At 32.1% G+C, this 23826-nt stretch overlaps 3 protein-coding genes across 5 annotated transcripts; all 3 read left to right on the forward strand.

The window, feature by feature from the left end:
• Positions 1-532: 532 nt before the first annotated feature.
• Positions 533-15249, forward strand: tcp11l2 (t-complex 11, testis-specific-like 2). 2 transcript variants are annotated; one of them, XM_073838136.1, is made up of 10 exons: positions 533-659; positions 3964-4147; positions 5333-5465; positions 8086-8206; positions 8279-8502; positions 10420-10556; positions 10955-11142; positions 11489-11670; positions 11825-11997; positions 13908-15249. In XM_073838136.1, exons 2-10 carry the CDS (start codon positions 3976-3978, stop codon positions 14177-14179), a joined length of 1602 nt encoding a protein of 533 aa, XP_073694237.1. In that variant the 5' UTR covers positions 533-659; positions 3964-3975; the 3' UTR covers positions 14180-15249. The 2 variants fall into 2 exon arrangements, with proteins under 2 accessions (XP_073694237.1, XP_073694238.1); XM_073838137.1 differs by having other exon boundaries at positions 551-659; positions 3967-4147.
• A 989-nt stretch (positions 15250-16238) lies between these two features.
• stmp1 (short transmembrane mitochondrial protein 1) lies at positions 16239-17305 on the forward strand. The gene is made up of 3 exons (XM_073838256.1): positions 16239-16378; positions 16573-16626; positions 16791-17305. The coding sequence occupies exons 1-3, from the start codon at positions 16364-16366 to the stop codon at positions 16860-16862; spliced, it is 141 nt and encodes a 46-aa protein (XP_073694357.1). The 5' UTR covers positions 16239-16363; the 3' UTR covers positions 16863-17305.
• A 1415-nt stretch (positions 17306-18720) lies between these two features.
• Positions 18721-23820, forward strand: golt1ba (golgi transport 1Ba). 2 transcript variants are annotated; one of them, XM_073838255.1, is made up of 6 exons: positions 18721-18783; positions 19247-19338; positions 20263-20441; positions 20722-20803; positions 23240-23274; positions 23425-23820. In XM_073838255.1, the coding sequence occupies exons 1-5, from the start codon at positions 18759-18761 to the stop codon at positions 23246-23248; spliced, it is 387 nt and encodes a 128-aa protein (XP_073694356.1). In that variant the 5' UTR covers positions 18721-18758; the 3' UTR covers positions 23249-23274; positions 23425-23820. The 2 variants fall into 2 exon arrangements, with proteins under 2 accessions (XP_073694356.1, XP_073694355.1); XM_073838254.1 differs by lacking the exon at positions 23240-23274.
• Positions 23821-23826: the final 6 nt, after the last annotated feature.

Below are 23826 nucleotides of genomic sequence, written 5' to 3' on the forward strand. Positions count from 1 at the left end.
TTGAGAATAACGCCAAAGGTTCAGGAAGTGATTTGAAGTCTTTTGAATAATAACAAACCATCATAATCCTCGGTGGGAGGGATTAAGCGAAAGATCGAACTCGCTTTACTTTGGCGACAGAATGAGAACAGAATCAAAACGTTCGAATAAAACATTCATCGACAACAAATTACTATTGTTTTATACTTTGTTACTTTGTACAGTTGCTCGCTTTGTCCACAAAGCGTTTTAATGTACTTTTACGTCACATCCGTAAACAAAGAAGCTCATGCGAGCTGGACCGTACCATTATGTTACTAGGGGATGCGCTTCAATCCTTCACATGTGATATCATCGACATTGCTAGTTGTTTTACTATTAAACAAACGTTTTATGACCATTTTCTACTTCAAATGTCTCTTTCCGATAGTTACATGTTAATTTGTTTTAAAAAGCATTAATTCTTAAACCAAAGTCAGAATATCGAAACCCCCATAGCTGAGCAATATTAGATCCTCCCAGTTTCACAAAACACTACAAGCCAAGTGATATTTTAAAGAGCCCTTTAAAGTGCTAGAGTACTAAGGAAGGAGTATCAAAAAATTTCATCAGCAAATTGAGGTTAAAACTCGGTTGTCCCCTGTTGTTTGCAAGTCCTCACTTTCGGGGACTTGACTCAGGTAATTGTTACATAGTTTTATTCGTTTACAGTTTATATAATGTTATATGATATATTGCAAGTACATAGAGCTGGGCAATGGTTATGTTTACATCATAGACTCACACTAAATGCAATGCATTGCTACAGCGTTTGTAATAAAACACGAAAAATTAAATCGAGCAAACTGTAACGTTACGTCTTTGCGTTGTTCGCTTTATTAAATGTACTAGCTTGCGCTTAATGTCTTATTTATTAATATTTATTTCACATACAACCCATAAAGTGACTGTTTACTAATTCCACGTTGCTAATCTTTAAATGGTACGGGGTTTGCATGATCCGGAAAGTCCAGTTGGGCTGCTCTTCAGCTTTGACAGTTTGCTCGTGTTTTGTCCTTGTTTGTGTGCTGAAGATAAGGTCACGTGTGCAGAGCAGCTGAGCGCAGAGTGAGCGCAGAGTGAGTGTGTATGTGAGTATGTTGTGTGTATTGCGCTGTTACAGCACCTCCTTTTAGGGCCCAGAGCTACATAAGCAATAACCGGTGTGCCAGGGGTGCAGTCATCGGTCTTTCCTAATTTAAACCTCGCTGAGGATGTGCAAGTGCATGGGTTTCTGTTTTACAACGAGAACTACTGGACCGGTCTATTACGAGAGGAGGTCGCAGTGCTTTGTTTCCTATGCTCAAAATAGATACTCTCTTTTGGGACTAACAAAAATGGAAGGGCTTGAATATGTTATGTCATGTAGAAGTACTGTTCAGGAGCAAGTCGAGGTGTACATTTCATATAAGTGCACTATTATGCATAGTGAAGTCGATACTGTTGTTTTGGAAATTATAATAACACATATGGTAACACTTTACAAATAGGTGTCATTTGTTAACAGTAGTTAATGTATTAACTAACATGAACAATACATTTATAACAGTATAAATTAATCTTTGTTAATGTTAGTTAATAAAAATGCAGTCGTTCATTGTGTATGTTAGTTCAGTGCATTAACTAATGTTAACAAACACTTTCTTAGTTCATGTTAACTGATGAACCTTATAAGTGTTACCATAAATATAATATAGAATAAATCAAAATAAAATGTGAGCAAAATGATCTTAAAAGGACAGAAAAAATGATTTACCAAATAATAATTTATGATGATTTATTTACTGAAATTTGTTATTTTTGCCATTTTATTATTATTATTATTATTATTATTATTATTATTATTTCTTCAATATATATAGTACCAGTCACAGATTTTTGAAAAGTAAGATTTTTAATGTTTTTTTTTTTAAAGAAGTTTCTTCTGCTCATCAAACCTGCATTTATTTCATCCAAAGAACAGCAAAAACTGTAAAATTTTGAAATAATTTTACTATTCACTAGTATTAGTCACATGATCCTTCAGAAATCATTCTAATATTCTTATTTGTGGTTCAAAAAACATTTATTATTATTATTATTATTATTATTATTATTATTATTATTATTATGTTGAAAACAGCCAAGTTCAGAAGAACAGCATTTATCTAAAATAGAAATCTTTTGTAACAATATAAATGTCTTTATTTTGATCAATTTAAAGCTACATAAATAAATGAAAGTATTAATTTATATCATTTCTTTAAAAAAAACTGACTTCAAGCTTTATTTCAGATAAATGCTGATCTTTGGATCTTTCTAAAAGAATCCTAAAAAAATGTACTTCACTGTTTTAAATATTGATAATAATAACATTAAAAAGTGTTTCTGGAACAGCAAATCAGTATATTACAATGATTTCTGAAGGATCATGTGACACTGAAGACTGGAGTAATGATGCTAAAAAATCAGCTTTGAAATCACAGAAATAAATTACATTTTAATATATATTCAAAAAGAAAACAGTTATTTTAAATAGTAAAAATATTTTGAGATTTTACTGTTTTTGCTGTACTTCAGATCAAATAAATGCAGGCCTGGTGAAAACATTTAAAAAAATCTTAAAACTTTTGACTGCTAGTGTACATTTACTTCAGTTTTAGTTGTAAGATGTCAGCATTTTAAATCTCTTATTTGAGTTTTTCATCTGATATTTTATGTCTTATTTCATCAGCTTTTTAAAAGAAATTTAAAGAAAACAGTTTTCGTTTTAGTCATCTACAACAAAATTCTGACCCTCATGTTGTTCCAAACCAGTATAACTAACTTGTTCTTAAGTGGAAAGCAAAAAGAGACCTTTTCTAAACAATTAAAGTAAATAGCGACTGAGATTGTGTTACAGGTTTGGAATGACATGAGGGTGAGGAAATTCTAAAAGAATTCACATTTTCAATTTAACTATTCCTTTAACTCTCAGAATGCACAGTGAATCAATGCAATTTCAAATTATTTTTGTTTTACAGTATCACCTAGAGAAAACTTAGTTTGAGTTGTTGTAATAGACAGAGCTGGGTAGTAACTGTTTACATGTAATCTGGATTTCATAATAAAATTCCAATACTCAAGCGCTCATAATTTAGAGTATATTACATTTCATAATCCTCATAATCAGATTACAGTTACTTATAACAGTTAGTTACAGTTTAACTTTGACTATATTCACAATAGCAATGTAAAAGTCATGTAAATAATTTCACAATCCATGCAAAAGATCCCCACATAGTGATCTAAAGATTAGTCAGAATACATTACCTAAAATGAATAATCATGTAATCTGTAATGAGTAATGGACTACAGTTTGTAGGTAATCCCAGCTCTGTTAATAGATAGCCATGAGCAAACTGTAATAAGAAGGCAGTGAAATAAACAAGCCGTCAGAGCATTAGGAATAATAGGTGAGATTAGTGTCATAACATAGTGTTTTTATTAAATAATAAAAGTCATTGTTGACGTTTAGTTACTGATGCTGACTCAACTCGCTGAAAATACTAGCAGCTACTAGGCTACATCAGAAAACAGGTGTGTAGTGAAGCCTATAAAGGCAGAGGGGTGTAACAAGATAGGTTTGCTTTTAAAGAACACTGTTATCCGCTGTCATCTGTTACCCAAGAGACAGCACCGGACAACGTCTGAATCACATTTAAAATACAATGTCCCTTTTGTGGGCCGCTTGAATATCACTGAGCCCTTTTGTTGGGCCCATTTATTTTCCAAGTCACTTTTCTTTGTTATGTCAACGAAGCTTTATGTCCTTGTGGAATTTTCTGGCTGTGAAAGTGTGGCAGCTCTAACTTTATCCTATTGTCGTATAAGTGATTGCCCCATTTCCACTTAAAGCATCAGCTTCAGGTTTGTCCTCTGTTAGCCACAAAACTTTTCTCAGTACCTTTTTTACTTAATTTGCAGCAGCCCCTCAAGATGCCACTAAACAATGAACGTCCCACCTCCATGTCTACGGTGGCCAGCGAGGACCAGAGCAGTGACACCGAGTCGTCAGAAAGGTGCGACAGTTTGACCTCGTCTAGCGATGTGGACTCTTCCCGCCAGAGCTTCACCAGCGATTCGTCCAGCAAACACAACTCTCCTTCTTGTAGGTGTCCTACAAACAATCAAATGCTTACAAAGTGGTATTTATATTGTACAACTGTAGTATTTATTAAGTTTTCCGTTTAATTTCAGTTTAGTTTTAATTAATAATTTTATAGATTTATTTACAATTACACTACTTGTCAAAAGTTTTTGAACAGTAAGATTTTTAATATTTTGTAAAGAAGTCTCTTCTGCTTATCAAGCCTGCATTTATTTGATTTAAAGTACAGCAAAACAGAAAAAAATTGAAATAATTTTACTGTTTAAAACAACTGTTTTCTATTTGAATATATTTTAAAGTGTAATTTATTTCTATGATCAAAGCTACATTTTCAGCATCATTACTCCAGTCTTCAGTGATTTTTCAGAAATCATTCTAAAATGCTGATTTGCTGTTCAAGAAAAGTGTATTATTATTATCAATATTTAAAACAATTGAGTAAATATTTTAGGATTCTTTGATGAATAGAAAGATTCAAAGATCAGCATTCATCTGTAATAAAAAGCTTTTGTAAGATTATACACTATACCATTCAAAAGCTTAGAGTCAGTATTTGTTTTTTTAATTATTATATGGGGAAAAAATTAATAGAAATTAATACTTTTATTTAGCAAGGGTGCTTTAAATTGATCGAAAGTGATGATAAAGATATTTATAATGTTACAAAAGATTTATTTTTCAGATGAATGCTGTTCTTCTGAACTTTCTATTCATCAAAGGAACCTGAAAAAAGTCTGCTCAACTGTTGTCAACATAATAATAATGATAATAAATGTTTTTTGAGCAGCAAATTATATTTTAGCATATTACAATAATTTCTGAAGGATCATGTGACTGGAGTAATGATGCTAAAAATTCAGCTTTGAAATCACAGGAATAAATTAGATTTGAAAATGTATTCAAATAAAAAACATTTTTTTTAAATAGTAAAAATATTTCAAATTTCTGTTTGAATCAAATAAAAGCAGGCTTGGTGAGCAGAAGATACTTCTTTAAAAACCATAAAAAATCTTGCTGTTCAAAAACTTTTGAATGGTAGTGTATGTTTTTTCAATTAACAAAAAAAAAAAATAATAATAATATGTTTAGTTAACAATAACACTGATCTAAACATATTTTGTTGTTGTTTTTATTATTTTAAAGTCTATTGGTCTTTTTTAACCTGTGTTGCCACTGTGTCCTCAGGCAGCCCACCGAAAACTCTGACGCTTGATGAGGTCATGGCCTCGGCTCGGGACCTTTCTAATCTGAGCCTGGCTCATGAGATTGTTGTCAACCGGAACTTCCACCTAGAGCCTCCGGATCTACCTCAAAATAGGTACTAAACAGTTGTTATATAATTACCATCTCCAGATCTAGGTCCCACTCGATGTTTAGTTTCCTTTGTAACTGTTTATAACTATAAACATGGGCTAAGAAGAAGTTAAGGGTGATGATCAAGAAAACACACACAAATATGCGAAAGTCAGTATGTTTAGGAATTTTGTATTCAGTTTCGCATTAATATAACATATATGGGCCATTCTACAGAATTGGTCTAAACCAAAAATCACATTTAAAAAGCATTTAAGTATTCAAATCTTAGATGTTTACTAAGATCATTCTATTATCTATTGAAACACACAATGATATTTAAAATATCAGTAAGCTTAATATATATATAATGTAATACTATATCTATATATATATAGAGAGAGAGAGAGAGAGAGAGAGAGAGAGAGAGAGAGAGAGAGAGAGAGAGAGATAATCATTTAGTGGGTACTTGCAACTGAGAGGTGGCTGTCTTATGAAAATGATATTGAAAAAATATCATTTGCATTTTATTTCATTGTTGTTTTTAAAAATATCTTATTAATTTTGTAAAAAAAAGTGAATTATGAAACTAATAAATGTGTCCCGCATTTTCATGTCACTACCGAAACAGTGTATGTCTTAGTCCATTGGCTGAGACTGATTATAACTACATTTATGATGAGAAAATATTTATGTATCCCTCTTTCTCATAGCTACATGGTGAGTAGATAGGCCCCATCATTTTGAGGTAAATGTGTTCAAAGGTATGAAAAGTCTGTGTGTAACTTTAAAGAATGTCACTACCGAACACCATTTTTCTATAATTAAACACTTTTTTTGGGAGTTATTACATAACATTTAGTTTTTATATGTGTACAACTGTTCAGGACTGTGCTAGATAACCATGTGCTGATTAGCGTCTTTGAGGTGGGCCCAAAGGTATCTAAAATTGTCACTACTGAATCAGTGACATCTTTGTTTTTTTTTGGGTGTTATCCCATAAAATTATCACTACCTTAACAGTCACTACCGAAACATTTGGTGAAGTTTCAGTAATGACTTCTTTGTTTTTTGGGGTATTATCCCATAAAATTGTCACTACCGTAACAGTTACGACAGAAACATTTGGTGAAGTTTCAGTAGTGACATCTTTGTTTTTTGGGTGTTATCCCATAAAATAGTCACTACCATAACAGTTACGACAGAAACATTTAGTGAACTTTCAGTAGTGACATCTTTGTTTTTTGGGTGTTATCCCATAAAATAGTCACTACCGTAACAGTTACGACAGAAACATTTGGTGAACTTTCAGTAGTGACATCTTTGTTTTTTGGGTGTTATCCCATAAAATAGTCACTACCGTAACAGTTACGACAGAAACATTTGGTGAACTTTCAGTAGTGACATCTTTGTTTTTTGGGTGTTATCCCATAAAATAGTCACTACCGTAACAGTTACGACAGAAACATTTGGTGAACTTTCAGTAGTGACATCTTTGTTTTTTGGGTGTTATCCCATAAAATAGTCACTACCGTAACAGTTACGACAGAAACATTTAGTGAACTTTCAGTAGTGACATCTTTGTTTTTTGGGTGTTATCCCATAAAATAGTCACTACCGTAACAGTCACTACTGAAACATTTAGTGAACTTTCAGTAGTGACATCTTTGTTTTTTGGGTGTTATCCCATAAAATAGTCACTACCGTAACAGTCACTACTGAAACATTTAGTGAACTTTCAGTAGTGACATCTTTGTTTTTTGGGTGTTATCCCATAAAATAGACACTACCGTAACAGTTACAACAGAAACATTTGGTGAAGTTTCGTTAGTGTCATCTTTGCTTTTTTTTGTGTGTGTTATCCCATAAAATTGTCACTACCGAAACAATCACAACCAAAATAGGTTATCATTGTTTCGGTAGTGACAAAAGGGATCACATAATCCTTTATTTGGGGGAAATAAACAAGTTTGTTCAGTTATGCAAATTTGTTGTATTTGTTTAGTGTTTCAGTATATGGGTTAAAATTCCGTAATAAGATGCAGTAGCTACCAAAACATTACTGTCACTACTAAAAATGTGCTGTCACGACCGAAACATGGGATGTTTTGTCAAAAATAAACTATACTGAAATACCTGCTAAGATGTTATGATAGTTTTTGGTTCAATGTATGTTCAAACTAATGAATCCTTAAGTTTAAAATCAGTATGATCAACCTTTTGCCTTTTACAAAGAAAAATTGGATTCAAAACACAACAAATCTCATAAATCACACTTGAAATATTGTTACAATTGTAATTGTTATTGATTTACCTCTGAAAACTTTTAATAAAATAGAAGAAAATATATTTACAAGAAAGATGTAAGCAATATTAATAGGTCAATATAACCCTTTTTATTAAATTATTGTCTTTTGGTAGTGACAAATTTGAGGAGAGGAAAAATATACTAAAACTTTCTGAAAATACAATATGAGAGTTAAATGAGCAATTACTAGAAATGTGTGTACACTTTAGATATACTACAATGTGCATACATACAAAATTTGTGTAAAAAGACACATTTCCAACTCTGACTTCGAACCAATTCTGTAGAAAGGCCCATGTATATAAAACAACTGAATCCAAACCTTTTTTCCTTAAAGCTTGGAGAAGAGAGTTAAAGATATGGTGCATAAGGCCTTCTGGGACTGTCTTGAATCCGAGCTGAATGAAGACCCTCCTGAGTACAATTACGCCATCAAACTTCTGGAAGAGATCAGAGAGGTAAGTTGCACATTTACTCTGATACAATGATGAAAAGCAGACATCCTAATCATTTTTTCCCCTTCATCAAAGACCCTGCTGTCCTTCCTTAACCCCGGGGCTAACCGCCTGCGTACTCAAATCATGGAGGTTCTGGACATGGACCTGATCCGCCAGCAGGCCGACAACAATGCGGTTGATATCCAGGGCCTTGTGTCTTACATAATCAATACTATGGGCAAGTTCTGCGCGCCGGTGCGAGACGATGAAATCAAGAAGCTCAAGGAGAACTCAGGCAACTTAGTGACACTGTTTAAGTAAGTTATGAAGGTGTCTTCTTGTATAGATTTGCATTAGAATTAGGTCAGTTTCACTTTAGCGGCCATTGGCTTTGCATAACTTGCAAATAGTGCGTCTCATTCTCATTCAAATTTGTGCATGAAATCTGTGTACAAGTATCCTGGACCACAAAACCAGTCATTCAATCAATCTGAAAGGTGAATAAATAAGCTTTCCATTGATTTTTGGTTTGTTAGGATAGGACAGTATTTGGCCGAGATACTGGAATCTGAGGGTGCAAAAAAATGCTAAATATTGTGAAAATCGTCTTTAAAGTTGTCCAAATAAAGTTCTTAGCAATGCAAGAAAAAAAATTACGTTTTTGTATATTTGCGGTGGGGAATTTACAAAATATCTTCATGGAACATGATCTTTACTTAATATCCTCATGATTTTTGGCATAAAAGTAAAATCAATCATTTTGACCCATACAATGTATTTTTGGCTATTGCTACAAATATGCCCGTGCTACTTAAGACCGTGCTACTTGTTTTTATTTTATCTTAAATACACTGCCGGTCAAAAGTTTGGGATTAGTAAGATTTTTAATGAATTTAAATATGTTTCTAATGCTCATCAAGGCTGCATTTATTTGATCAAAAATACAGATTTTTTTTTTATTATTATTGTTAAATATAATTACGATGTAAAAAAAAACGTTATTCTATTTTAATATACATTAAAAATCTGATTTATTTCTGTGATCAAAATCATTCTAAAATGATGATTTATTATCAGTTTTGGAAACAATTGTGCTGCTTAATATTTTTTGGAACCTGTGATACTTTTTTTCAGGATTCTTTGATGAATAAAAAGTTAAAAAGAACATTTATTTTAAATAGAAATCTTTTCTAACAATATACACTACTGTTCAAAAGTTTGGGGTCAGTAAATGTGATAAAAAAAAGTGATAGCAAAGACTATAGTAGAAAAGTTAGAAAAGATTTATATTTCGAATAAATGCTTTTCCTTTTCACTTTTTATTCATCAAAGAATCCTGAAAAAAGTATCACAGCTTCAAAAAAATATTTGGCAGCACAACTGTTTCAAACATTAATAATTCTAATAATAAATCAGCATATTAGAATGACTTTTGAAGGATCTTGTGACACTGAAGACCAAAGTAATGGTGGCTGATGAAAATTCAGCTTTGCATCACAGGAAAAAAAAATATTTTAATGTATATTAAAATGGAAACCATTATTGTATATTGTAAGAACACTTTGCAGTCTTTTTTTTACATTACAAGTCTTACTGATCCCAAACTTTTGAACAGCAATGTATATGTGACCCTGGACCACAAAACCAGTCATAAGGTTAAATTTGACAAAACTGAGATATATACATCACATGAAAGTTCAATAAATAAGCTTTCTATTGATGTATAGTTTGTTAGGATAGGACAATATTTGACCGAGATACATCTATTTAAAAATCTGGAATCTAAGGGTGCAAAAAATCAAAATACTGAGAAAATCACCTTTAAGGTTGTCCAAATTAAGTTCTTAGCAATGCATATTACTAATCAAAAATTACATTTTGATAGGTTTACAGTAGGAATTTTACAAAAAATCTTAATGTAATATGATCTTTACTTAATTTCCTAATGATTTTTGACATAAAAGAAAAATCATTAATTTTGACCCACACAATGTATTTTTGGCTATTGCTACAAATATACCCCAGCGACTTAAGACTTTTTTTTGTGCGTAAGCAAATTTTCATCACAAATATGAATAACCTACGTAATTATTAGTGAATGAGACACAGTAACCAAGGGGGATACGAAACAACAAATCAGTAATGGTGTTTTCTTCACTAACCACGATGTTTTGCATGAACATTCACCTGAGGCAAAGTAATTGACTTGTAAATTATCCCTTGTGTCATAACAGGGAAATCTTCCGGGTGCTGGACCTGATGAAAATGGACATGGTGAATTTTACCATCCAGAGCCTTAGGCCTGAGCTTCAGAAGCAGTCGGTAGAGTATGAGAGAGCCAAATTCCAGAGCATTCTAGAAAGGACTCCCAGTAAGTCACAAATCCATATGAAAAATCATTGAAAATCTGACTGCATTTAAAAGGAGATTGAAAAAAATTCAATGCTATCATCATTATCCTTTTGTCATTCCAAAACCACTTGACTTTCTTTCTTCTGTGAAACACAAAAGATGCTTTAAATATATTTTGACTGTTTTTGTCTATACAATAAAAGTCAGTATGCTCTAAAACAACATTGGACACCATTGACTTTCAATGTATAGCCAAAAGACACCGAGTAACTTTTCCAAATATCTCCACAGAAGAACTAAAGTCCTACAGGTTTGGAATGACATGAGTAAATGCTGACAGAGTTTTCATTTAAAGGGATAGTTCAACCAAAAGCACACCTGGTCTCTTAACCTTTAACATCTTTTTAATTCACTCAGATGCTTTGGATCACACAACTGAGTGGATCAAATATTCGATAGAGGAAGCCACCCAAGCTATGCCACCGGCAGACAAGAGCAGCGATTCTGGGCAGAGCTGCAAACCCTTACCAGGCCCCACACTGGTGCTAAATACAGCCTACATCAGACTGCTCACCTGGGACGAGAGCAAGGGCCCGTTGCCTGAGGTTGGAGAACAAAGACAGATTTAACGAGATAGTTCACCCTAAAATAAAATTTAATCATTAAATACTCACCCTCATGTTGTTCCAAACCTGTAAGACCTTTGTTTGGCTTTAGAAGACAAATTAAGATATTTTTGATGAAATCCAAGAGCTTTCTGAACCTACATAGACAGCAATGCAACTACCACATTCAAGACCCACAAAGGTAGTAAGGACATTGTTAAAATAAAGAACGAACGAGGTCTTACGAGTTTGGAATGACATGAGGGTGAACAATCAATAACAGAATTATATTTTTTGGTCTTTAAGAGTGTTTTACAGTCTAACAGTCTCAATTTTGCACTTGCAGACTGTGATGACTGATGAAGTTAGGTTGCAGGAGATGCAGCGGTCTCTTCAGCTGTATCAAGCGGTTGCGTCTGTTCTGCTAATAGTCTACAGCTCAATAGGAGGGGCCGTGTCAGGCCTGCCCGCTCTTGTCGAACGGCTTAAGAAGATGACAGCAGTGCTGCTGGAGGGCATGCACAGCGCGTACGTCCGATCCCTGTCCTTCCCCTAAACTCTGCTCAGGCTAACACATGCATGCATGTCCCAAACACATACTTGTACGTAAACGTAACAATGAATCTATCAATCTAAAAGGTCGTGCCTGTCGGCTTTGTTTTTCTTTTGGTTTGGCTTACAGAGACTTTAATCTCACTGAAGCTCTTGGAAACGTCAGTGCTCAGATCTGCTGTGAGGTCAACAAGTCTCTGGCTGAAAGAAACTTCCCAGCTCTGTCGGCTGAACTGCAGGAAACTTTAAAGGGCCAGATCTGCGACATCACCCAGGAAAACAACCCAATACGCACTCTTGTTGGTAAGGAAAATGCTAATGAGTCTAATCGACAGCACTTGCGACACTGCAAAAAATGATTCTCTTATTCTTTTTTGTCTTGGTTACCAATACAAATATCTAAACAAACATTGGGATAGTTCACCCAAAAGTGGTACTCTCATGAACATGTGTCAATGACTGACACAGAAGAGAAGAAATTGTTAAATAAAGTTGTTTTTTTTGCGCAGAAAAAGTGCCACTGATGTCACATGGACTAATTTGACAATGTCCTTGGCCCAATTTCGGGACCTTGAACATGTTAGTTGCACTGCTGCCTATGCAAGCTCTCAGATTTCATCAAAAATATCTTAATTTATATTCCGAAGTTGAACGTAGGTCTTACAGGTTTGGAACAACATAAGGGAGTAATTAATGACTGAATTTTCATTTTTGGGTGTGTGTTTTTGCTCAAAACTAAAAAAAAATCTGCCAGTGGATGTAAGAAAAATAAACTTGCATCAGAATTAAGTGGGTTTATGAATAAAACAAGGAAAATATCTGCCAAGAACAAGAACAAATATCTTGGTTTTCCTTTTCTTAGCCCATTGCAACATTTTTTTTTCCTTGTTCTATACAAGTCAAGTAACTCCATTTTTTTTTAAATAACTTGATTTAGAAAAGTTTAGAAATATGTACTGAAAAACATGACTAAATACTAAGTTATACAACAGCATTTTAGTGCCATGTTAAAAAATAAAAAAATCTAAAATTACGAGATTAAAATATTTTGAAAATAAAGTCAAAATCTTTAAGAGAATAAAGTCAAAATTACAAGATAAAGTCAAAATATTTTGAGAATAAAGTTGAAATTTACAAAGAATAAAGACTAAATGTTTTGAGAATAAAATATGAAATTATGAGAGTTAAGTCAAAATGTTTCTAGAATAAAGTCGAAATGTTTAGAGAATAAAGCTAGAATTATGAGAATAAAGTCAAAATGTTTCAAGAATAAAGTCAAAATGTTTTGAGAATAAAGTCAAAATTATGATAATAAAGTCTAAATGTTTTGAGAAAAAAGTCTAAATGTTTTGAGAATAAAATATGAAATTATGAGAATAGTCTAAATGTTTCTAGAATAAAGACAAAATTACGAGAGTAAAGTCTAAATGTTTTGAGAATAAAATATTAAATTATGAGAATAAAGTCAAAATGTTTAGAAAATAAAGCTGAAATTATGAAAATAAAGTCAAAATGTTTTGTGAATAAAGACAAAATTACGAGAATAAAGTCAATGTTTTGAGTTTAAAATATGAAATTATGAGAATAAAGTCGAAATGTTTTGAGAACAAAGTCGAAATGTTATGTGAATACAGTTGAATGTTTCGCAAATGAAGTCGAAATTAAAATATTATGACTTTAATCTCAGAATTTTTTTTTTTTGCAGCGCAATATTGCCTAAAAATTATTATAATTTTGAAATGGCAATAAATGGAGCCAAACTTTAGATTGAAAAGCAGAAATGTAAAGCTTATCCTTTTATAAAGCAATTACATGAATTCTTCATTGAAAGCCAGTTTATTATTTAAGCTGTAAAGCTGTTTAAATAATTTTTCTGGTGGTTTTATGTTATGTGATGGTCAGCAAGCTTTTATTCTCACAATTATATTATACTAAAACACACATTTTGTTCACATTTGTAGCTATACTATTGAAACTTGGATATTTTTATATTTATAAACTGACCCCATTCACTTCTGTTGTAATTGCCTCACTGTAGCAGATTTGTGCTTTTTGTAGTTTTTTTTCTTTCATTTATTTATTTTTAATGAAGGCAATTTGAAAGTTAATTTCTGTGGTAATCAACATTTTACCACAAACTAGTATTAAGATCATATTATGTATGAATTCATAATATATAAAGCCTGTTTTAATGTGTCTATTCTGTCCCACAGAGGGAAGGCTACAGCAGTACTTTAGGGTGGTCCTCGCCTCTACCAACTCTCACAGGACGCCCCCTCCCGTCCCGCCAGGCTTGGGTCTGATTCAGCCAGAGCTCATGGCTCTCGGGGTGAATTTTGTCAACCTCGTCAACTTCAACAAAAAGGTATACGGTCCTTTCTACGTGAGCATCCTGAAGAATCTACTTTTCATCAACATGCAAGCACCAACTCCGCAGAACGGGATCATACAAGGGCCACCCGGCAGCCCACTGCAGTCCAAATAAACCAGGATGCTTCGTTTGCTTGATTCGTTATCAACACCAGACATTTCACTCATGTGTTTCCAAGTGAGTTATTTGATGCTTGATTCAAGGGAATCACTGCAGTACGAAGACGACTGAAGAACAACATGCTTTGTTGCTTAAAATGGAAAATTATGAATTTTGGGAGGAGGGGGTTGTTGCTGTTTATTATGTTACAAAGCAACTATGTTCCTTGCCAAGTAATATTTTTAGCAACTCTCTAACTGTGGACAGTGTTGCTGCAGTAGAAATGCAGTCATTACATACAGTATATTGACCATGCTTAGATGCAAGGCAGAAACTTTTCTATATTTACATGTGGTAAAGACGCAGCCAAAAAAGGCTAATATATTTACATTTACAGACTTATGAGAATATGTTATATCCGTTTAGAGATACCCGTGTTGTTGTTTCCCTTTGGCCACTTTCTAGATAAAAAAAAAAAGAGTTTATTGGAACATCCATCACATTATTTTGAAAGTATTACAATTATTAACTGTATTTATACTTGAAAAATAGGTCTGAATTTCTTACTCTGTGTAATTCGAAATGTAAGAAACTTGAAATTATATAAAGAGGGAGAATCACAAACTCTGGGTAGTTAAAATTGAACGATGTTGGTAATTAATTTGCTGAATTTTTTGGTCCTGGTAGTGTCATTTTGTACAGTTCTGACTGCATAATCATTTGTTGTCCGTTTTTATCCTTTAGACATCAACATTTGGCTTTTGTATGCTGTTTGTATACTATTGTGTTACAGGCATGTTTGTTTTATGAAAATTAAGGCGATTGTCTTATATAATGCTTGTGCTTTTATGTTCAGTTATGTTAATAGTTTTATTTTAACTATTACAAAACCGCATTAGATCAAGACCCTGGTGATTATTTTTGCCGTTGCGACATCTTTGTGTGGAAAGCCATTGTTTCAACATGACAGACCTTCGATTTCACAATTTTGCAATACGTGTATTGTTTGTTTTCAAGTTGTAAGAACAATAAAATATATGTAGTGTGATGAGCACTAAAAAAAATAAATAAAAGTGTGAAAACTTGTTCGTATTTCTGTTAAATCTGTTTCTGCATTCACCTGACAGCATTTAAATATTCTGTTTTATCCTAAAATAAATAAATATATATATATGCATAATTATTATTTTTTATATATAATTTACTGTATATTGGAAAAAATACATTAATACACTACCAGTCAAAAGTTTTTGAACAGTAAGATTTTACTTTTCTCTTCTGCTCACCAAGCCTGCATTTATTTGATCCAAAGTACAGCAAAAACACTAAAATATTTACTATTTAAATTAAATTTTAGAATATATTTAAATAGAAAAGAGTTCATTTATTCCTGTGATTTCAAAGCTGACTTTTTAGCATCATTACTCCAGTCTTCAGTGTCACATGGTCCTTCTGAAATCATTCTTATATGCTGATTTGCTTCTCAAAAAAATATTTTTATTATTATATGTGGAAAACAGCTGAGTAGAATTTGTTCATGTGTCTTTGATGAATAGAAAGTTCAGAAGAACAGCATTTATCGGAAATTGTAACATTATAAATGTCTATTTCATCACTTTTGAACAATTTATAGCATCCTTGCTAACTAAAAGTATTAGTTTCTATCATTTCTTTCAAAAAATAAAAATAAAAACAATTATACTGACTCCAAGCTTTTGAACGGAATAGTGTATAATGTTACCAAATGCTGATTTTTGGATCTTTCTATTCACCAAAGAATCCTAAAAAAACGTACTCAACTGTTTTAAAAATGTATAATAATAATAAATGTTTTTGAACAGCAAATCAGCTTAGAATGATTTCTGAAGGATCATATGACACTGAAGACTGGAGTAATGATGCTGAAAATGTAGCTTTGATCACAGGAATAAATTAAATTGTAACATATATTCAAATAGAAAGCAGTTATTTTAAATAGTAAAAATATTTAAACATTTTACCGTTTTTGCTGTACTTCAGATCAACTAAATGCAGGCTTGGTGAGCGGAATAACTAAGACTTTTATTTTGCAAGAATACAACTTCCGGTGTGTTGATGTTATCATGCTGATGACATATGAAGCTAGTTGAAGGCTAACCGTGTCAAACTCACAACTATCCTAGCTTTCAAACCAGTGTCACTATTATTAAAGCTTTCACCATGATGCAATTCATTGTAAGTATTTAGTTCTGTTCGTGAAATTGTAAAAGTGTTCATTCGCTTGCTTTCACATTGTAGTAACTAGCTAATCAACTGTTTTCGTTTGAGCTAAATATAAACATTTACAGCCGGATAATTTTTATAACATAACAGAATGTATCTATCTGTGATATAGTTTTGCTAATAAATCATCTGTTGTATTTTTCCAGCTTGGCTTCACTTTGGGGAACGTGGTTGGCATGTATCTGGCACAGAATTACGAGGTTGTATTTATATAATATATTATAGAAATTTTATTCACATATTAACAAATGTAAATCTGTCTTGTAATAAAATACAATTGCATTCATTTTGAAATAGAGAACAGCTGCATTGTTTGGTGGTCGATGTCTGATAGAATTTGTTTTTTTAATTGTACTTTTTTAAGGTACCCAATATTTCAAAGAAAATCGAGGCCTTTAAGAAGGACGTGGAGGCCAAGAAGAAACCCCCAGAGTGATGGACAATTGTAATTACCTTAAGATGGAGGAATATATAAGAACAAGAATATAATGTAGTATGTGTTAAAGTATAAACAAAAAAACCCTTAAGGTGCACAATATATTCCTAAGGTCAAATAGTGCCTCAAAATCAAACTTGTTTTGAAAGTTGACGTGTTCTGCATTTTTGCATTTGTATTCTCCTTTTTTTTTTCCTTAAATCAGGGCAGATTTGTTTACACCTGATTTATTTGCTGTTATCCTTTGGATAATTATTCATTCATATATTTTAAAAAGCTTTTTTGTGTGTGTGTGTGCCAGAAACAGCTTTGATGCAGTTCTGGGGTTTCCTGTATTTATGGAGAAACATGTTTGCAGTGCAAATATAAACTGCACAATCAAAACAATCCACTGCAATATTTTATAAAGCCTTCTTATGTAATAAAGGTGTGAGATTATACTATATTGTGTTATTGTATGTTATTTTCTAGTAATACTTATTAAATAGCCTACATGTCACATTTAAATGTATCAAATGAGAAAAAAAAAAACACTTTTGCTAATTAAATTTAGGTAAGATTTAAGAGGTGTAACATTCACATTAAATGAAGAATAATTATTTGTCTAAAACTTAAGATCATTCATCTTATATGAAAGTATACTCTAAAAATCTTACTGTGCAAAAACTTTTGACTGGTAATGTTTTTAAGCTCACCAAGCCTGCATTTATTTGATCCAAAGGACAGTAAAATATTGAAATTTTTTTACTATTTGAAATAACTCTTTTCTATTTGAATATATTTTGAAATGTAAATTATTTACATCAAAGCTGAATTTTCAGCAACATTATTCTAGTCTTCAGTGTCACACAATCCTTCCGAAATCATTCTAATACACTGATTTGCTGTTCAAAAAACATTTTAATTAAAGAAATAACTGAAAATAATACTTTCATTTAGCAAGGATGCTTTAAATGATCAAAAGAGATGATAACTACATTTATAATGTTACAAAAGATTTCTATTTACAAATAAATGCTGTTCGTCTGAACTTTCTATTATCATAGAAACCTGAAAAGTTTATACTCAGCTAATAAATGTTTTTAACAGTAAATCAGAATATTAAAATGATTTCTGAAGGATCATGTGACTGGAGTAATTATGCTAAAAAAAATCAGCTTTAAAATCACAGGAATAAATTACATTTTAAAATATATTCATATACAAAACAGTTATTTTAAATAGTAAACATATTTTGAAATTTCACAGTTTTGTTGTACTTTGCATCAAATAAATGCGGGTTTGGTGAGCAGAAGAGACTTCTTTAAAAAAACATTAAATATCTTTCTGTTCAAAAACGTATACTTATTTGACTGGTAGTGTACATTCGATAAAAAGCTAAAACTAAGATTTGTAAAACCGTCACAAATTACTTACAGAGCCGTTAAAAGGTTGAAACAATGTAGAAACTTCCTTAAGTAGACTTAGTTGGTAAAAGTGTGCTGTTGTAAATATTGACCGGCAGATGGCGGTTTGGACACGGAAGTAACGTAAACAACTTTATCAGTGTTTCAAATATAACTGTTGCGTCTCTGTGTACATTTATTAAAGTTATCATGGTTAAAATTATGTATATAAAATACTATATGTTATTTTTTTTTTATATAACGTTAGACTAAAATTTACGACAGTGACTTTTAACAACGTCATCATTCGACATGCAAAAAAATAAAAAATAAAAAAAAAGATGTTTTATTCACTTTTATATAGCAATAGCAATAGCAATAGCAATTATTCAAAATAATAAAGTAATACGAGCTACATTAGGTTTGCGGAAAGTTTCTCCGGAAGTCAATAGTGAGTGTTTCCGGTACGCGTGGCCGCTCCAGTGACAGCTGCTACGCGAAACAAGCCAAGATGATTTCCCTCACCGACTCCCAGAGTAAGATTAATATAACCTGCTTCACTGACAGCTTTTCCTCAAACAATGTCTAGCGTCAGTGCTTTTATTTACAAAGCCTGTTGTCTTTATTATTTCGCCTGTTTGTGTATTTATGTGTGTATGAGGGTTTAGATTCATGCAGCTGTGTACAGATGTCACTCCACCAGTAATAAGTCTAACGTAAAAGTGAAACACACATCAGGAAAATAGATTTTCTGGCTTTAAAAACGCTTTGATGTTGATGAACTGCATCAGAATGACAGCATAAAGACACAACAGTTCTATAAACACAGTTTCATGCGTATAATTATCATAATCGATAAGAAATAATCATATCAGCGAAAAATATCTAACATTTATGTGGTATTAAATGCAAATTATATTATAGACAAAACTGGCAATGATAAAAACCCGTTTACATCTTAATATTGGTTTAATTTTAAGGCTTTCAATCTCTCAACAGAAATTGGGATGGGGCTAACAGGATTTGGTGTATTTTTCCTGTTTTTTGGGATGATCCTGTTTTTTGATAAAGCTCTCCTTGCCATAGGAAATGTGAGTAGTCTCAGGTTGTCATTTATATATTTTAATAACATTTTTTAGATTATGCCTTTATATATTTATATAAATATATATACATATATTCACACTGCTGTTCAAATGTTTGGGATCAGATTATTCATGTTTTTAAGGAAGTCTTTTCTGCTCATCGTGGCTGTTTATTTGATTAAAAACACAGAAAAAAAATGTAATATTGTGATATATTATTGCCATTTAAAATAGTGGTTTTCTTTTTTTAATTTACTTTAAAATGTAATTTATTCCTGTGATGCAAAGCTGAATTTTCAGCATCATTACTCTAGTCTTCAGTTTCACACGATCCTTCAGAAATCATTTTAATATGCTGATTTATAATGAATGCTGAAAACAGTTGTGTTGCTTATATATATATATATATATATATATATATATATATATATATATATATATATATATATATTGGACTTGTAATACTTTTTCACAATTCTTTAATGAAAAATAAAAAAAGAACAGCGTTTATTTAAAATAGAAATATTTTGTAACAATACACATAATATTGTTACAAAAAATAATTTTTAAAATAAAGAATTTAACACTTTTATTCAGCAAGGATGTGCTAAACGAATAAAAAGTGCTAGAAATATTTTCTAACAATATAAGTCTTTACTGTTTTAAATAAATGCTGTTCTTTTTTACTTTTTATTCTTCAAAGAATCCCCAAAAAATGATCACAGGTTCCAAAAAAAATATTTAGCAGTTTATAACACTGATAATAAATCTGCACATTAGAATAATTTCTATAGATATTAAGTGATCTCTCAAAATGGCTAAAATACAACATTTTATACTGTAATTTGCACATAAATACATAAGCACAGATCCCTCAACCCAAAGCCAGTTTTTCTCTCTTACCTCTCTGTTGGTCTTCATTTGTCTCAGATTCTTTTCGTTATCGGCCTGGCGTTTGTAATCGGGCTGGAGAGGACATTCAGGTTCTTCTTTCAGAAGCACAAAATGAAAGCCACCAGCTTCTTCCTAGGAGGCGTCTTCATAGTGCTGATCGGATGGCCCATCGTCGGAGTGATTCTAGAGTTTTATGGCTTTTTTCTACTATTCAGGTATTTTTTTTTACAGGATTAGAAAGCTCATATTAAGGCAAATTATGCAGCAAAACTAGTAGCTCTAAACTGAGAGGTTTTAAACAGACTGATATTGATACTATATATGCACATACAGATGAACAACTGTTTAATTGTTAATGACAAATAAAAACTTAACAAATTCTATACATTATACATTAATCCTGCTAGTAGATTTTGGACCTGTGAAAGAAAAGGAATCTCAAAATGATCCCAAATAATTCCAAATGATATACTAATTCCTTCTCTTCATGTGTAGGGGATTCTTTCCGGTGGTTGTAGGCTTCATCAGGAGAATTCCTGTTCTGGGATACTTGCTGAATCTTCCCTTTATTAGTGGGGTAAGTATAAGCATTGTGATGAGTAAGAGTGTGTGAGGTAGTCTTTTTCTCTCTCTTTTGCTTAATAAGGATCGTTTAAGATTGCAGTGAATTTAACAAGTGTCCTATCCAGGCATGATGCAATAAAGTGATAAGTAACAAACAAGAGAAGAGTGTAAATGAGCTGCCAAACCATGGAACAAGCATGTCCTGATGGAATACGACAGTGTTAACATTTACACTATCGGTGTGAATTGAACTACTTATCAATATAAACTTATTACATCGTGTCTGGTTAGGACAAAGTCTTTGAAGTAAATTCACTTCTAAAGCTTTTGCTCGCTTTAGCAGCTGAGACTAACATGCTTCTCCACTAAATGTAATACAAATCAAATATATTATATTTTTATATTATATACACTACCAGTCAAAAGTTTTTGAACAGTAGTACGTTAATGTTTTTTAAAGAATTCTCTTCTGCTCACCAAGCCTGCATTTATTTGATGCAAAAATAGTCAAATTTCTAAATATTTTTACTTTTTAAAAGAACTGTTTTCGATTTGAATATATTTTAAAATGTATTTTATTTGTGTGATCAAAACTACATTTTCAGCATCATTACTCCAGTCTTCAGTGTCACGTGATCCTTCGGAAATCATTCTAATATGCTGATTTGCTGTTAAAGGAATATTATATTATTATTATAATTTTTATCATTATTTAAAACAGTTAAGTACATTTTTCATGATTCTTTGATAAATAGAAAGATCCAAAGATCAGCATTTATCTAAAATAAAAAGCTTTTGTACTATTATACACTGCACCATTCAAAAGCTTGGGGTCAGTATCATTTTTGGGGGGAAAGAAATGATAGAAATTAATACTTTATTTTAGCAAGGATGCTTATAAAGGATGCTGATAAAGACATTTATGTTACAAAAATTTCTATTTCAGATCAATGCTGTTCTTCTGAACTTTCTATTCATCAAAGAAATTTGAAAAAAAAAAATCTACTCAACTGTTTTTAACATCATCATAATGTTTTTTTGAGCAGCAAATCAGAATATTAGAATGATTTCTGAAGGATCGTGTGACTGAAATAATGATACTAAAAATTCAGCTTTGAAATAACAAGAATAAATTACTTTTTAAAATATTTTCAAATAGAAAACTAATGGAAGCCTGTTTCTGCCATATAAATTTTACAAAAAAAAAAAAAAAATTGTGACTTTTTTTCTCAAAATTGTGAGATATAAACTCACAAATGTGAGTTATAAAGTTGCAATTCTGAGAAATAAAGTCACAGTTGCGTGATATGAACTCCCTATAGCAAATTGTTAAGTCAGAATTGCATGATATAAACTCCCTATTGCGAGTTATAAAGTCAGAATTCCGAGATAGAAACTCACAATTCTGAGAAACGAAGTCAGATTTGTGAGATATTAACTCGTTAAGTCCTTTTTCTCCTCAGAACTGGACTTTTTAACTCGCAATTGCAAGTTTATATTTCACAATTCTGAGAAAAATGTCAGAATTGCGAGATACAAAGTCGCTATTGCGAGTTATAAAGTCAGAATTCCGAGATTGAAACTCACAATTCTTAGAAACGAAGTCAGATTTGTGAGATATTAACTCGTTAAGTCCTTTTTCTCCTCAGAACTGGACTTTTTAACTCGCAATTGCAAGTTTATATTTCACAATTCTGAGAAAAATGTCAGAATTGCGAGATACAAAGTCGCTATTGCGAGTTATAAAGTCAGAATTCCGAGATAGAAACTCACAATTCTGAGAAACGAAGTCAGATTTGTGAGATATTAACTCGTTAAGTCCTTTTTCTCCTCAGAACTGGACTTTTTAACTCGCAATTGCAAGTTTATTTTTCACAATTCTGAGAAAAATGTCAGAATTGCGAGATACAAAGTCGCAATTGCGAGAAAGAAAGTCAGAATTTCGACTTTATTTCTCGCAATTGTGCGTTTATATCTCACAGTTCTGAGGAAAAAAAGTCAGAATTGCAAGTTTATATGACGCAATTCTGAGAAAAGGCAGAATTGCAAGATGTAAACTCACAATTACCTTTTTAGTTTTTTTATTCAGTGGCAGAAACAGGCTTCCATAGAAAACAGTTATTTTAAAAAGTAAAAATATTTCAACATGTTATCAGTTTTGCTGTACTTTGGATCAAATAAAGGCAGACTTGGTGAGCAGAAGAGACTTCTTTATAAAAAATATTAAAAAAAAAAAAAACATTAAAAATCTTGCTTTTTTGAAAATTTTGAATGGTAGTGTATCATCTACATAACCCAAACTGATGATAGCACTCAAATAGTGGCTAACACACACACACATTTAGGTAAACACTTGGCCTTTTTAAGGCAGATTCCCACCCGTTTTCACCTCATGCAAGAAAACAGTCTCTTGCGAGTGTCTTTCAACGTGTTTGTTGTTCTTTTAAAGCCTTCCTAAGGCTGAGCGGACAGTCAGCCATCTTGGTCAGTCACTGCTAATTCTGTCTTGCATGCAAGCATGAATCATGCCGTCCCATGTGCACTTAATATTTTAAGTGATAAACAGTGAATCAGATATTATTGTAATTTAATATCTATAGTTTCCTAATCTGTCCACTTTTTTTGTTTCTGCAGTATGTGGACACAATGAGTGAAAGCAACAACATGGTTTAACAGACTCTTTTTTACCACTTATTTATGATGGATTTTCTAAAGCTTTAACCTTACAACAGCCATGAGAAGTATAGAGGTCGTATTACCGAAGTTTTACATTGAGACATTTTCTATCGTGAGGACGTCTGAGTGATATTTATGTCAGTGAAAAGCAAACTGTGCAGCGTGGAAAAGAAGCCAATCCTTCGTCGGCCGGCCAGAGCAAAGCAATCTATAGTGCTGCGTCACAACATCACTGCATCCCCGACACAACTGTGCCCTACTTTATCAATGCAAACTTCATGAAGAAGTTACTGGAGATCCTCCCATGAGGAACGCTTGTTTGAATGTGCAGAAGTGACTTCTGAAAGTCTGCATTCTGTT

The sequence above is a fragment of the Garra rufa genome, chromosome 4, assembly GCF_049309525.1.
Source record: "Garra rufa chromosome 4, GarRuf1.0, whole genome shotgun sequence".
NCBI classification, from domain to species: Eukaryota; Metazoa; Chordata; class Actinopteri; order Cypriniformes; family Cyprinidae; genus Garra; species Garra rufa.